The 15,610-nt window shown below is 34.1% G+C and overlaps 1 protein-coding gene and 1 long non-coding RNA gene across 4 annotated transcripts in view; one reads left to right on the plus strand and one right to left on the minus strand.

The window, feature by feature from the left end:
- Positions 1 to 32: 32 nt before the first annotated feature.
- LOC109546939 (ATP-binding cassette sub-family G member 4) overlaps positions 33 to 15,610 on the plus strand; it is a 27,238-nt gene continuing 11,660 nt past the window's right edge. Inside the window, exons 1-4 of one of the 3 annotated variants that reach the window (XM_019918115.2) lie at positions 33 to 317; positions 12,115 to 12,310; positions 14,328 to 14,479; positions 14,542 to 14,695. In XM_019918115.2, coding sequence (XP_019773674.2) covers positions 12,168 to 12,310; positions 14,328 to 14,479; positions 14,542 to 14,695 — 449 coding nt within the window. In that variant the 5' untranslated portion in view covers positions 33 to 317; positions 12,115 to 12,167. Of the gene's footprint in view, positions 318 to 12,114; positions 12,311 to 14,185; positions 14,275 to 14,327; positions 14,480 to 14,541; positions 14,696 to 15,610 lie in introns of those variants that run through there. The other 2 variants (XM_048661033.1, XM_048661032.1) reach the window with 2 other exon arrangements.
- LOC125502543 lies at positions 13,056 to 15,093 on the minus strand. Its single transcript, XR_007280311.1, has 2 exons — positions 14,838 to 15,093; positions 13,056 to 14,280 (listed from the first exon to the last, which is right to left on the minus strand). It is a non-coding gene; the product is annotated as an uncharacterized LOC125502543 (long non-coding RNA).

Here is a 15,610-nt window from a genome sequence, read left to right on the forward strand (position 1 = left end):
AGCGCCTACTAAACCGCATGTCGTCAGATCGTGCAGCTCGACGTCGAGTTAGTAAAGAAATACGGATGCAACTCGCAACTGTACGGTATAGTCCGAGTCCGAGTCCGAATACGAATAAAACTCAGGAAGCAGACAATTCGTCGCAGGTTAAGTGACATAATCTGTGATTCGCCTAGTGACGTTCTCATTTATTTTAACTGTTTGTCAATTTTTTTTCTTTTGTTCGGCGTGGGTGGTTTTGTCTTTTTGGACTTTCCTTTATTCGGTTTTTTGTTCATTTTTCAAAGACAGTCTAGTCTGTCGGCAGTTTTACTGCGGTAAGTTGATATTTTGCAGTTTTCTAGTTGGAAGTATTGATTTAATTGAAATCCAGCTGAAAGTATTGTTTTAGGCAAAGACTTCCTTTAATGGGGTGAGCACACCTTTGCCATTGTGTGAAATGTTTGAATGAAATTATACTTTATTATATTAAAATATTGTTTATTATGTTAAATATTATGTATGTGTATATGTGAAGTTATTGTTTTGCCAAAAATACCTTAAACACTTCCTGATCTAGACTTGACGAAAATGTTATATTTTATTCTTAAGAGACCTTTTTCATCTATCACCTATGGGTCGAAAGCAAATCGCAATTGATTTATCAACAGGAAACATGAATAATAAATGAATAAAACAGCAAAATGTTTTAACAGAGATAAAAAATTCGGAAAAGAAATTACGGAGCAAAAATGTTTGTCGAAACAAGGTTTTCCAAAAAATAATCCAAAACGATTATAGTTGATATATGAGTTGAGAGGACGAAAATCCTTAATAATTACAATGGTAAAAATAAATTAGAGCGTACTTGAAAATATTGATTCAATTTTCCATAAGTACATAGATAATGATAGAAATTACTGTGTAACTTTGTAAATCAAGTACCAGAAACCTGCTAATCAATTTATTGATTTAAAATCTAAAATCGCATTCCTACCAAGTGAAAGAGGTCTTTGCTCCATCCACGGTCGAATGCTTTGGGTAGATCAAGCAATCCTGCGGTTTCAAAAGTTTTACATTAATTACCCGGCAATTGTGGGAGCGATTTAAACATCAAATTTGCCTTGCAATATCAAAGCCATTGTTTAACTTTCTAACTAGTGTGCATGTGTGAAAGTAAACCACTTTGAAGGGGACAATTGCTTATTTTCGCTTACACTGCTGGTTAGCTTGTTAGATTTATTGGCAGTTTTCTGCAATTTTTTTACAAATTAAGGTGTGAAAATGCAGCTTTTGGCTAGTAACCAGCCTGAAAATCAATAAAACAGGTTTTCTAGGTTTGTCTAGCTTATTGCTAAGTCAACAGAATAAATCTGAAAGTCAAGGCTTTCATGTTAATGTCCACCAACTTTGAGTCTATTTTGCCGGTGAAATAACCAAACTTCTAATATACGCAGATGATTTGGAAGGCTCATTAATCTATGTAACTCCTGGGTAGATCCCATTAAGACTGAAATTGTGGCGTTATTTTGCATATAAACCGCAAATATGTTTTAAAAAGCCTACAGGCACCAATAATGGATGAATAAATGTTCGGTTGTGTGTTCATCTTCTTATACATACAGGTTTAAATTTACGCGAGAACAAAGCAATTCAACAATATTTCAATAATAATTTAATGTGATGATTTAAGCAGCTAAAGCTGATATTAACTGCTGGTATGATCATAATAACATCTCATCCGGCGACTATTCAAGCGGACATTCACTGAATTTAAAGACCCAATTAACCACAGCAGACGCACTCAGCTGACCTGTTTTCTTTTTCATTGAAATTAACAACATTTTTTAATAAAGCAAATTCTCTATGCGATTCAAGTTTTAAACAAACCATGAACCCTGATCGTTGGAATCAAAGCTTCATGGCAATGGGTTGGTTTTATGGTATACTACGAACGACATTTGCTAAGGTTAGCGATTGTTTTAATTAGTAATTATTGGTTTAATATGCTCGTCGAGTGTACGGATATTAAACTATAAAAGGACGGTAATGGACGAAAGGTCTTTGTTTGGAGTGCCATTGAAGTTTGATGCAGGGAACGTGAACTATGTGTGATAACGGAACGTTTTGCATAGAATTGTAGTTAAAGTTTATTTAAAAACAAATGCGTTTTAAGTTTGTTTGGATTTCCCAAAACAATGTTGGACAGAAGCGCAAAAGTTTATTTGGAAATGTAGATAAACCGCTGTTTATATCGGTAGAACGAATCTTTATTCCATAGGATGAGGCTATCGACCTAGTCGGTCTTTCTGCTTGGAGAAGAAGCGTATGCACATATCTTAAAATTAAATTTTCATATACATTATTTAAACATTAGGGGGTTTAAGCAAACCAAATATGAGAAATGTCTATTAAAACGCCCAAAAAGGAATTTAAGTTGCCATTGTTCAATTTTTGAAATCCTTAAGGTGCAATTTTCTTTGCTTAAACCACGCAGTTTAAACTTATGGCAAATTATGTGGATAAATACGCGACATCATCGGGTTGTAAAAAATAAATTGTTTAAGTGAAACTGTATGTTCATTAAAAAATGTGGGTAAAACAAGAAATGCCTGAAAACCGTGAAAAAGCAAAGGCTCGGTTTTGAAAAGTTTGCTTGGAAAATGGAAAATTCTTCAGATAAACCGGGAAACCAAAAAGTTATCTAAATTTGCTCTTTGAGCAGAATGTATTCATATAATTCAGTTATTAGTATATAAACCTGCAAGTGCGTTGAGGGTGTTCAGAAAAAGCAATATTTGTAGAGAATTTCTTAACAGGAAAATCCGCATTTTTTATTTTTATATCTTTCTGGGTTGGCTTTTTGTCTGCTTTAGGAGATCCATCACTGAAACTATTTTTACTAGAAAAACTAATAGTCTTGGTTTGTTCAAAGGTCAAATTTTGTGTTTCTATACAAAACATTGTAGCAATAACGGGGAATTTCACACAAATCTAAATGTGCACTCGATCGCATTTTTCCAGTTTGTCGAAAAAACTGTCGTTTATTGAAAAAGTTTCAAGAGACAAAAAACTGCTGAGAGAGACTGTCGTTTTTAGATCAGAAAAGGTCCTTAGCCGGAAAAACCGTTTACGCACCAAACACTTTTCACATCAAAGGAACCCAATTTGTGATTCTCGTACAACTCTAAAGCCAAATGTTCAATTACAAATTAGGACGCTATTTGCAATTTTTTTTTTCCACTTTTGATTTTTTGATCCCTTGCTCAACTCAGTGTAAACGAAATAGAAGAAGCCTTATTAAACGTTAAAGCCCAGACAACGGCAATATTATGCGACTTGCTAATGAGCATCAAGTGGCCCCAACTTATCTAATTTAAAATGTGCAGATGTGTCTTGGCGAAAATAGTCTTCAGTCTGGTGGGCGTTAATTACATTTTATTGGGCTACTTAAAATAAGAACGGCAATAAACAAGTCGTTGTATTAAAGCATTCATGAACACCGAGTGTTTTGCGATTGAATAAAACCAAACATGCCTTAGTGCTCAAGAATTTTCAAAAAATCACTACTTCTCTGTATTGATGCTTCAGAAAATGATTCACTTGACCGCTAAAGTACAGTTCAAATTAACTTTTTTTGTCACAATGCACAAAGTGCGTGTTGTCCCCGAGGTTTGATAGTGTTATCACTGCACTTTGGACATGAACAAGTTTTCGGTAATTTTTCACTTTGTAGTAGTGAACAACAAAGATAAAGGAACATATTACTTGATCAGTAGTTCTAGGAAATCACACAATTTTTAGTTTCACACAGTTTCCGCGACAATCTACTTTCTTTTAAAGTACCTGCTTTGGTGTTATTTCATGTTTTCTTTGACTGCTTTTTCTTCCTTCTTCCTACTATCTTTGATAACGAAATAACTTTCACTTGTTTTTTACTATTTATTTTGCGGCCATCCAACTGGTTGTAAATACTGTTCCTCTATAATTATTACATAATACTCAATTTCCTCATTTGTAGACCAATTTGATTATATTTTCTTCTCAGTTTCTGATTTTTCATGCTCCTTTAACACTTCGATTAGCATATTATATCTCTTTAATCCCAGTTTTACAAACACGTCAGCTTTAATGCTACCCCGGCTTCAACATTTTCGACGCTTCTCTTCTCAAACTCCTTCCATTTTTGGTCCTATTTTCTTCTTGTTGCCTGTCTTCTGTTTCTTGTTCAATTTCTTCGTTTTGGCGTGCGGGGCATTATTCTCCTTTGCTCTAAAATTAGAGGTTGTTTTCCATATTAAAAGAGTTACTCCAGTTCTAATCTCTTAATTTTATTATTGGGGTTTTTGCTTTACAATAACTTGACGCGTATTTTGCAGTTGTATTATGTTGAGTCAAATGCTTTTTCCTTGTGTTTTTGCTTCTGGTACGGTTTACAATCTTTCTCCATCTTCTAAAATTTCCCATATCAACTTTTGCTCCTACGTTTTAATGAAATTTGCTCTTTTCTTTGTCTTGTAAAGTTTTCATAATTGTCTTGTTATATTTTTGCTTCACTCTCTTTAATGTCTTAAAACAAAAATGTCACATTGGTAAAGTGAAAGCAGGTTCGTTTCAGTGAATTAAGAATGCTGAGCTTTCTGAGCAATAAATTGATCATCATAAGCAAAACAAGCAATAAAAACCTTAACTTTCCTCTTTGAGTCGGGAACATACAACGGAACTTGATTGGAAAATCTTGGGAATTTGCATGGATTTTATTTTTTACACCGACAAATCATGAACTAAATTATCCATTATTCGTCAAGTGTTTTTGTAGTTGCAATTGCGAGAATGAAATTGATAAAACCTGTTGTAGACAAAGGTGCCTTCTAGTCCGAACGCAGCTTCAGGTTGGGTTCAGTTGAAGTTGAAGCTTTCATTGTATCACCGGGCTTAAGAGGCGCATCATCGACTTGGAAATGAGGAAACAAGATTCTATGAGCAAAGAAGACTTTCGTTTCGCTTTTTCATTTTTTTTCTGTTTGAAACATTTTTCACTCTAACCATCACGATCTCCTTGATTTGATAACTTAAAATTGATTGTCCTCGCAAAATAGAGGAAAGTTTTCATGTAATAGTTTTTCCAAATTGCACATTTTCTGGTGAGTTTGCTTTTGACCCAAACGGACTTCACATGCAAATCAATCCAGTTTCCAATGTCGATGTGATGTTGAAGAAAACGGTTTCCCAATTTCGTTTTAGACTGTTCATTTTCATGTGAGTAAAACGCTGTTTTCGTGGCCTTTCTGTTGGATAAAACAGGCGAATTTCGTTTTATTGCAGGTAAAAATAGGTAGCTATTGCAGTATGGTGAAGTAGACTGGATGGCGGGAACCAGTTTATTTATAATCCGCATTTATTGCTAAATAAATGCGCGTTTCAACTGTGCGTCACTTTGGTGCGGCTCCACGTTGATAAACTTAATCTCCAAACAAAAACATTCACCGTGTAATGTGTGTGATGACTGTGATGAGTTCAATCATCTTGGGACTTTGTTGCAAGAAAACGTTCAATGTGTCAAGGTTTTGGGCTTGCAGTTCGAACTCATTGCCAAATTTGTATCGTAGAGAAATACTAACAAAAATACGTTCGAATTGTGGCCATGGTGGCCGGATCATTGACCAGACTTAACACCCTTGCAATGAAAAGCAAAACCATTTGTTTTTTAAATTGAAGGCAAATTCGTTTGTAGCATCCTTTAGCAAAATTTAAATCCTGTCCTATTTGACCAACATTTGCGGGAATTCTCACACTGGTTTATTGACTTATTTGATAACAATTATCTCACAGCTGTAACATTGAACTTTGCGGTCAATTTTAGAATCTCAGTTGAAGCAATTTATTTTGCCGGCTTTGTTAATAATTATTCAGACGTTGTTTTTCGCTATATTCATATATGGTGGTAAGGTCGAAGGCGAGTAGTTCTGGATAATGACAAGTGGTGTTGTTCCAATTGCCTTACATGTGTTGGAAAAATATTGTTATCGTTACTGTCGGAGGAATTATTTAATTATAGTCAATTGGTTCCTAAGTAATGAGCATTAAGTCATACTTTATCTGCAGTTTGTGCTGATGGTAAATGCAATGTCTATTTTTATTTTGCTTAGTCGCTTGCTTTGGCTTTTTCTATATTGCACACGTCTGCAACAGTTTTCGACCAAAAGAAAAATGGAAAAAACAACCAATTTCTCTAACCAATATGCAGATGATTTAAGTCCTCTTGTAAGAGAATGGTGGATGATACATTTGAAATAGTAAACAGTTTCTTTCCATGTCGATAGCGAAAATTTCAGTTCACACTGTCCTCAGAATCTTACGTGTTTAAGCACAAAATATGCTTTGTGCATGTGAAATAAGAATTGGACTTTTTCGTATTTTTTTGCAATTATTAAGTAAATTTGATGCAACAAATTCAGACATCTAATAAGATCTGAAAAATTGAGTGACTAAAATAGCCAAAATTTCTTAATAACAGACGTTAATCTACAGCCTCCACAATTAAAAATTATTTTTGTACCATTGTCTAATATTGTCCAAAATTAGTAGATATATTTTCTAATTCTTATTATTAAATAAATAATCAATAACTTTCCACGAATTGTAAGTTTCGGCACGAAAAATTCCGTTAAATGTTTGTTCAATTAGCGAAGCAGATAATTTAAAAACACTCTTTCATATTGCGACCATTTAACGCAATGAATTGGCGTGCGATTTCGATTAAATGTCGAACAGTCCGCAAGCTAATTTTTAGTAAAGCAGGTTGGGAAAACGATCAAAAACATTACGCTAGACTCGCTGATACAAACGCGAAAATACACAGCCACCCAAAATTATAATTATGATAAAAACACTAAAGTAAAATGTACAATAAATCACCAAACTAATCCTAGATTCTACTAGAAGTAGATTGATTATAGAAAATTGCAAGTTACTAAAACTGGAAAGTTTCTCAGCGACCTAAAAACCCGAAAAACTGACTTCTTTCAGAAAGGCACTTATAAAGAACTCTATATATTTACATAAAATTGTGTCAATAATGATTAAACTCCAATATGAGAAAGAAAAACTGTTGGTCTTGATAAACAGTTCAATAATCCCATCAGATCAAGTAAGTTGCTAAATTAACTCCAATTAAACTTATTAAGTGCCATTGAGAATTTTTCCCACGTGTATCAATCATTGTTCATTAGCCAGGATTGAGTCTATCTAAAGCTAAAACTAAAACCAGCAGCCGATAAATTAATGTTTGATGCGTAGCCCCGAAAATAACTGTTTAAATACACAAATGCCAGTTCGAATATTTTATGAATTTTTTTGAGTTGGTTCAAGTCATAACTAATTCTGTTCAAACAGTTTGATGATTATTTGAAAACCAGCTCGAGTTTGATTGGGTTTCACTTCAATTAGAGCGACTACAGTTTAATTAATTGATGTTATAGGAAAGCTGGAAAATACGAGTCCGGAACAAGAAAGTTTTTCGAATGTGGTCAAACTTTTTTCGGGTTTTTCGTGTTTCATCCTTAAGCATACATACGAAGGAAACAGCACCTATTTGACTGTTATAATAAGTTGTTCATTTTTTTCCTGAGCTTTTGAGTGTTTTATTGCCACTGTACACTCGATAGTTTGGAATGTGCGCTTATGATGCACAATTGCTTTATTATAGCAAGTGTTGAGCTTTCAAGAATACAATAATTGCGATTAATCGCAATATGAGTCGTCTTAATGCACATTGGCGAATAAACGCTGGGATTGCATAAAACAAAGAAGCTGGAAATCATTCATTTGCTATCAAAATATGGTGGAAGGTGGAAGAAGCTTTATACATAACGATTTAAGAAAAATGTGTTTAGCAAAGAATAGGCAAAGAATGAAACGTTAACAAATAAGAGTTCAAGTGCATTTGCAAGGTAACCAAGTTTTATATTTGTGGCGATCATGACAATGGAACAAAGACCTACTGAGCTTACAAAAGGATGCTTCCTGTCTTGACTTTTATTGTTAAGCGGTTTTGCTTGATTTTGGGCCTTTCAAATGATTTACATGTTTACGTCTGTATTCAGATTTTCCAACTGCAAAGAAAAAGCGGATAGAAATCCAGGATTTCGTTCATTACGAAAGGTTTTTAGAAACTACAGGCGTTAGTAACAAAAAATGTTGGAAGGAGGCAAAGAACAAGCCACAGCTTTAGACAGGGAGATTAATTTTATTTTCTTCACTTTTTCATAGAGCAAAGCTCTCTTAGGAAACATTCAGTTTTGCCGCCTAATTTGGGGACACTCTGTATGTAATTGAATTTTTGTATTATTCAGAATATTTGGAATTATTTTATATATCAAATTACGATTTGATTTGCGGCTAAAGTTATTTAAATTAGTTTTGCTTCAGTAATGAACAAATCAGCCGTTTATTTTCATTGATTTTTCTTCACATTGGCAGACGATTTATTTCACAAAAATTTGAAAATTTGTAAAGAGCCTGAAAATGACTCAAAACTGTTTACATGCTGATGCGTGAATTAATATTTTTTACTGATTTTAAATGGACACGTCTTGTAATAGAAACAGCAACTATTTTTGCAAAAATGTAAGAAAATTATTATGGAAAATCGCTATTGAAAAGTGTTACTCCGAATTGCATGTGGATTATCAAGAGACCAAAGATACCTATTTTTAAAACAGTAAATTTCAAGTCTTAGGTGTTTTCGTTAAAACATGTCCATCATTTTTGTGTTCCATTCCATACCATTCGGAAAATAAATTTTTATGGAGAAATTTCTCAGGGTGAATTGAAAAGAATTCGACTTTTAGCTACGATGAGTTTGGGATCATTTGCAATCATTTCAATACTTGTTTGTGGGCTTTCCCAAGAACGTTTTTCCTTTTGCACATTTTCAGATCTTCAGTATTGTAGAGATTTATTCGAACTTTCAAATGTTCTGCTAAGCGTTCTGCGTAAATCCTAGAAGCTCCTGCCGCACTTTAATGATAGCGATAGGAAATTTCATTTTTTTCATAGTCATTTTAAAGTTTACACAATTATTTTATGAAGTAAAACACAAGGAATTGTATGGCCATAACAACACAAAGAAATATAAGTGGTACAAACTACAAGTTACTGATAAACTTCCTTCTCAGTTTTCTTTGAGAATTCTTGTTTCAATTACTTATAGGAACAGTTTAAAATGTATTAACTTATTAATCTCCGTGTAATATAAAGGCCCGACTTTCGTTTCATTCACGCGTCGAAAATTTGCTTTTTAGTAAAACAAAGCTTTGAAGACGTTTCAGTTACAAAGTTTAATTTTGATTTTTAATACTGCCGATAGCTTCTAATAACAATCACTGGGCTGGACAAACTAAGCTGAAAACGAACACTGATAAAATAGAATTACAGATAAAAAACATTAAGAAACTAGCGGTCGAAAAATAGTGCTCTCAATTTTACACTGTTTAAAACAATGTTTCCAGCTGGCTGTTAATTTCATCAACATTCACAGCATGCCATTATCTAATTGAACGTTTAATTAGTCTCCATAATCAAGCTTCAACATATCACATTGATAACTATGTAATTTTCCATATTTACGTAAATGGTATTTTTCTTATAACTTTGCAATTGATCGCTGTCCAATTCCACCGATTATTATGACCAAATTGCATAAATTATGCACATTTTTCGCCACTAATAGCTTAATTTTTCAGACTTTGAGTGTAAAAACATTGCATTCACCTTCACCACCAAACAAAATTATACAATCATCACTTCGAGAAATGAACATTTTTCCAGCAACAACTCTGTTTCATTTGCACACAATTATACTTCTCTGCAGTCCGACGAATATAACAAAGCTGTTACACAACGAAAATCTATTGTAGTGTTTTCCATTGAATCGATCTATTATGACAAAAAGGAGTGGATTTCTGGAACTAAAATCTATAATTATTACGCCACTCGTTCGCAATTAATTTAATAGACCAGCGTAAAATGCACATTGTTTTTCTTCCTGTCTGTGTTGGCTGAATAGGCATGCAATGCGCTCTAGCAGAAATGTGCAATTTTAAATATACAGGGTGTGGTCTAAGCAATCGACAATACTTCGTCTGATGAAACTGAGCTTTGTAAATTTTCGCGACTAAATTTTTTCGTTCAGACAACTCCCATCAAAAAGTCTAGTCGACTTAGATCCGGCAAGCGTGATGTCCACAAAATTAGTCCTGTAATTGAAAAATCTACATGTAATTTGGGGTATTAAATTGATGCTTGCACAGCATGTGGATTCTTCATTTTCGAACTCTGGAAGTGATGGATGTTTAAAATACCACCTTGCTTCCTTGAAGGCTCATATGTCCAAATAGGGCGATCAGGAAAAGTTAGATGTATTTTTCGTAGATTTCGCAAGAATGACGAATGTAATCTGCATGGAAAGTGGAAAGAACTCTTAGAACGGCTTCGGTATTTCTTCCAGTACCTTCTCAATCAATCACTTGAGGTCTACCTTCTCCAGCATGTTTCCTGGCAATCTTCCTTTAGAATGCGCTGTGGACACAGCCACAAAAACGCGAGATTGAGGATGATTTCGAAATGAAATTCGTTATTTATAGAATATTGATACATTATTCGCACTTCCTTCACAGGAAGTTAGTCAGCTTCTTCACAGAAAGTTAAAAGCTGTTAAAAGTGTTTGATTTATTTGGGTGATGTGATTTTTTTGCATTTTCGCACTTACTGGGGCAGAGCCTTTTATCACACGAAGTATTCTCGAATGTTGCGGGAACACCCTGTATATACAGGGTGAAATTTTCAAAACCTGCATACGAGGAACTTTTCGATAACCCACATAAGCCAATTTAATGTATAAATAGCATCAATTTATTAACAATATCATGTCGAGTTCGATAGGACAATGAGAGTTAATTAGGTTTGGTGGAACATTTGACCTATGCCATTGAATTTCGTTGCTTAAGTCGCCTTTATTCGTCGTGAAACGTTCATTATCTAATTGGCAACTATTCAGGAATGTTTTTTTCCTTCGTGTTCCCGGAAAACTTTTATGTGTTATTGATTTATGCCTCGCTTGCGTAAACATATTTTTCCAAGATTTTATTGGCTGTATGTTGGGGAAGATTGATTTATTCGCCGTTTACTATCTTGAATAAGAATGGTGTAAACGTGGGCTTGAAATTTTTATATTAGGGCGACAAATTGGATGCAAAGTGGGAAGACTTGCCAATACTCAATAGGGAAACATTACCAATGACCACAAAAGATAAAACTGTTCTGGACGGTTTAAGCACCCAACAAAACTAATTAATCTTAAGTCAATTTCCTCAAGTGTACTTGTAATATTAGGATTTTTTATCAAATCAATTATAATTACATAACCCAATGAACCTTTGAAATTGATTTTTATGAATACTAAGAACATTCATTGTCGTTCATAAGCTAAGCACTTTCCTGATATAAATGAGTGCTAGATGACGTTAAAAAAATGTCGAGTGGTTTTTATAAGAATCGATCAGAAAGTTTAATTTATTGCGAGTTTACTGTCTTGAACTTGTTTCCAATATAAACTTTTTTGACTGAGAAATTGCAACGAAAAGTTGCAAATCCCTCACGAAGAAAGGCACACTTGTTTCCGGTCCCATATTACCCTTTTCTTCACGAAAATGTTCAGTTTTTTAATTTTTTTTGCAAATAGATTAGGAACTGTTTGAATGAGGTTTTGCGCACACATTTCCACTATCAGTTGCTCCTTTTTCGCACCCTACTCGAATTAATTGGACGTGCCAACTGTAGATTTTAAGGAACCGTTAAGGGCGTTTTTCTAACTTATGCACCACTGGAAAAACTAGCATTTTGCCAGAATGCGCCAATAAATTCTACAGAAACTCGTTTCTTTGGTTTATTGCACCTAAATTAACACTGTTCAAAAATAAACGGGTTTTTAAATTGAAATGTGTGTGCAGCAGTTCCTTTCTGTAGTTCCAACGGGTTCGAATAGATTGGTATTAGATTTAAACAAGTATAATTTAATTTAATAATATATTTTTTTGCCTGTAGCTAAAAACTGACTGTTTATTTCTATTTCAGCAAATAAGTCTGCAGTGCACCCTGAATGAATCTGATTTTAAGCCAATGACGAGATGGCTGCAGATCAAGTCAATATCACGATACCAACAGACTCAGAAGATCACCAATCTGTCGCATACAATGCTAAAATCGGAGCGGTTTACTCACCACCTGGCATTAAAGATCTCGAATCTCTCAACAATGCATCTGTATCAAGGTGCAAAGAAACACTTTGTTATAATTCACCATTTTTGAACATACCCAAAGACTTTGCTGAGGAACCGTTACTTTACATTAAAACCTGCAAATTTAAGGACTACATTTTCATAGAATGTTTCAAATTATTGGCATTTTGTCATGTCTTGAACCGCAATTGCTAGAACAGATGAACAAGAAATTACTGAGCATATTTTACTACCTTTATTTGATTTTTGGAAAACGTGCGTCAAAAAGTCTGGTTTTGTTGATTTTCTTTTTGAAGGAAATATTTTTAACTCATTTCTACTTTTTTGTGTTGCTAATGTGAAGTGAAAAATGCTTTTAAGTGGGCAAAAAAATTAACATTCTTGAAATAAAAACAAACTTTTCACTTGCCTGAATTTAAGCCAACATCCCTTCTTCGAAGCTAATATTCTAATCTGCTATTCACTTCTTTATATTATTTCAATTTTTTTTGTTTCCCAGTTTTGTTCTATTTATTTATTCGTGCTTTAGCAAACGTTTGAGCTTCAAATACAATTTGACAGTAAATCATTCAAAGAAAGGTTTTGTTTTAGTGTCCGTATTTGCTTAAAATTGTAAATTTTTTTGGTTGGTATTGTTCGCGACAAATCAAACACAGGAAGTTTCTCCTCACTTTTGTCAGTAAAAGTGAGGAGAAACTGCCTGTGTATGATTTGTTCCGTACAATCATCCAAACGAAAACAAAATAAAAGTTGACTAGACGTTGCAGGCGCAATGTATTTTTTTATTATAATTTATTGTCCGATTTTAATACTTCTGCCGTACAAAACAAAGGTGTTTTTGTTATTTTGATCCTTTATATGCCCATACAATGCAGCATGAATTCTCCTTGGACAAAGGTGAAAAATAATCACTTGCAAATTACGCACTTCTACAGGCTGTTTGAAATCGCCATTAAATTGCACTGGAAACAATGAATCAATTTTTTTGCATGAAAATGATAAGGTACAGGCTTACACATTGCCGTTATTATCTAAATCCAGAACAACGCAAAATCCGCACTATTGTTGTAGATTTTTCAGTACACATGCACCAGGAAGAATGAAATCAGTATGTTACTTAATTATTAGCTCCTTCCACAATTACATTCGTAAAAAATATGTTGTTTAGTTGCGTTCATACGCCGTTAATCACTTAGTCTGGTAATTGCAGTAAATTGGCGGATTTCAACTGTAATTAATCGAATGCTAATTTGGTCTGTGCAAATTAGCAAAAGTTATTGCAGCTCTACAATCTGAAGAAAAGTTCGTCAAAATCGGACTAGAAATGCAGGTGTTATGCGGTTATTCGGTTTTAACTAGGGCACACTGTACCGAATGTAAATTTTCTTTGCTATCGAGTTGCAGTTTTGAACATTAGAACTGGACAATTGGCACAACTATTCGGTTCCATTTTCCCTTGATCAAACTTTAAAAATGTCAGACTTTTTAATTATCTTTATTCGCAATTTCTTCATTCCTCAATATTCAATAGAACCTAATCTCCTAGATATTTACGGCAAAATTCAACTAGATCTTTCAAATAGTTGATGGGGTTTTTCACTTTTAAATCTGGTGAGTTTTTCGGGATTTAATGCCATTGCGGATAAGAATTTTACTTAACGGAAGAAGTAAGGAGAAATTATTGTCCACTAGGGCCCAAAAGCCTGAAAAACTCCGCAGTTGTAAGCCATTCTCGCGACAGCCTCACTCTCAGTATTCAATATGAGTCTGATTAAATCTGACTGTCCGACTACTCAGTCAGTTCACTCTTTTTCCATATCTGTTCCGTCAAACTTGTTTATACGCAGACATGCTTTCTTGGCCTAGTAAACTATTGGAAAAAATCTTCTCGTGTATAGTTGTTGCTAATGTCAATACATTTCGCTCTTGTGCGGTCACACCTGGAGTCTGCGGAATTCTTTGGGCGCCGCAAGAACACTTTGTACATTCATGTCATGTAAAACTATAACAAATAATTTTGAAGAGTTAAGAATTATATTAATCTTTTAGTGATTCCCAGTCAAATCTGTGCAATGGCTCATCAGCAGTCACGATTGCCAAAGCGAACACATTGCGAAAAGTGCCAAACAGTAACACGAAAAAACCCAATTTCACCCTTACGCATCTATCGAAACGGCCGCCCGTTGATATCCAATTTATAGGTAAGTCTGGGCTTTTTTCGTCTGTCGGCTCTGTTAATTTATCTGTTTGGTTTTATGATCAGATCTGAAATACTCGGTGCCGGAAGGCAGGCGGAGAGGCTACAAGACGATCTTGAAAGGAGTGAATGGCAAATTCAAGTCTGGAGAACTGACGGGGATTATGGGCCCTTCGGGGGCTGGAAAAAGTACCCTAATGAATATTCTAGCTGGCTACAAGTAAGTAAGCCGGTTATAAATGCAATAGTTTTTCATTCGAATATTTCCGCAATTTACGCCAAGTTAAGGAAATATAAAGTTGTGGAACAATGAAACAGGTTACGGGCTTCGCATAATGAGCAGAGAAGAAGTATTTGCTTACCTGAGGTTAAACTGGTTTTATTCGTTTGAAGATCATCATAAGGATTTTTAAGGATCGAGTGCAGAACATATCTTCTCCCTGAGTTGTTGGGAGCGAAAATATTAGAGTCGAAATATCTAAAAATGAAAATGACGCTCAGGATCGCAATGTCCCAAAGAAACTTGCCGAGATTCTGAAAGTCGATTTTAAACCGGGGAAGCGGGACTAAAATATTCTGTAACTTTTGGATATTTGTTTTTTACAAACTTCTTTTTGGGTATTTCGCCTCAAAAATTTTTATCTTTAAAAAAGACAGAATTTCCTCACGTGTTTTATTACAGATTGATAAATAGTGCTCCTATTTCGCAATAAGAACGAATTACTTATCAAAAAGTAATCAAGAACTATCACCTATTATTAATTAGTAGAGAAATTAATTTTAAAAATTACCTTGACGTTTCGATAGCTATTTCCTGCTATCGTTATCAAAAGAACCTAAATGAACCTAAAAAAGAGTATGTTAATAAATTGTGTAACAATAGTAGGATAATACAATATATAAAAATTCGCTCTGATAATTCGTCTGTGCAAATTGTCAGTTATGTGACTTTGACTTAATCTCATTGTTTAAATTAATAAAGGTGATGTGAATTAATAATTTTGGTGTAAATTTAATTTGGGTGTATGTTTCTTTGGTCAACTTCAGATTTTAGCATAGGTAACCATGTATGACTTAAATTAAATGAACATGAAGCAACACAATTATTTTGATTTAGTAAAATTAGTGCGCTTTC

This window comes from Dendroctonus ponderosae, unplaced genomic scaffold (genome assembly GCF_020466585.1).
Source record: "Dendroctonus ponderosae isolate FM_Combo_2020 unplaced genomic scaffold, Dpon_F_20191213v2 Dpon_F_20191213_1, whole genome shotgun sequence".
NCBI lineage: Eukaryota > Metazoa > Arthropoda > Insecta > Coleoptera > Curculionidae > Dendroctonus > Dendroctonus ponderosae.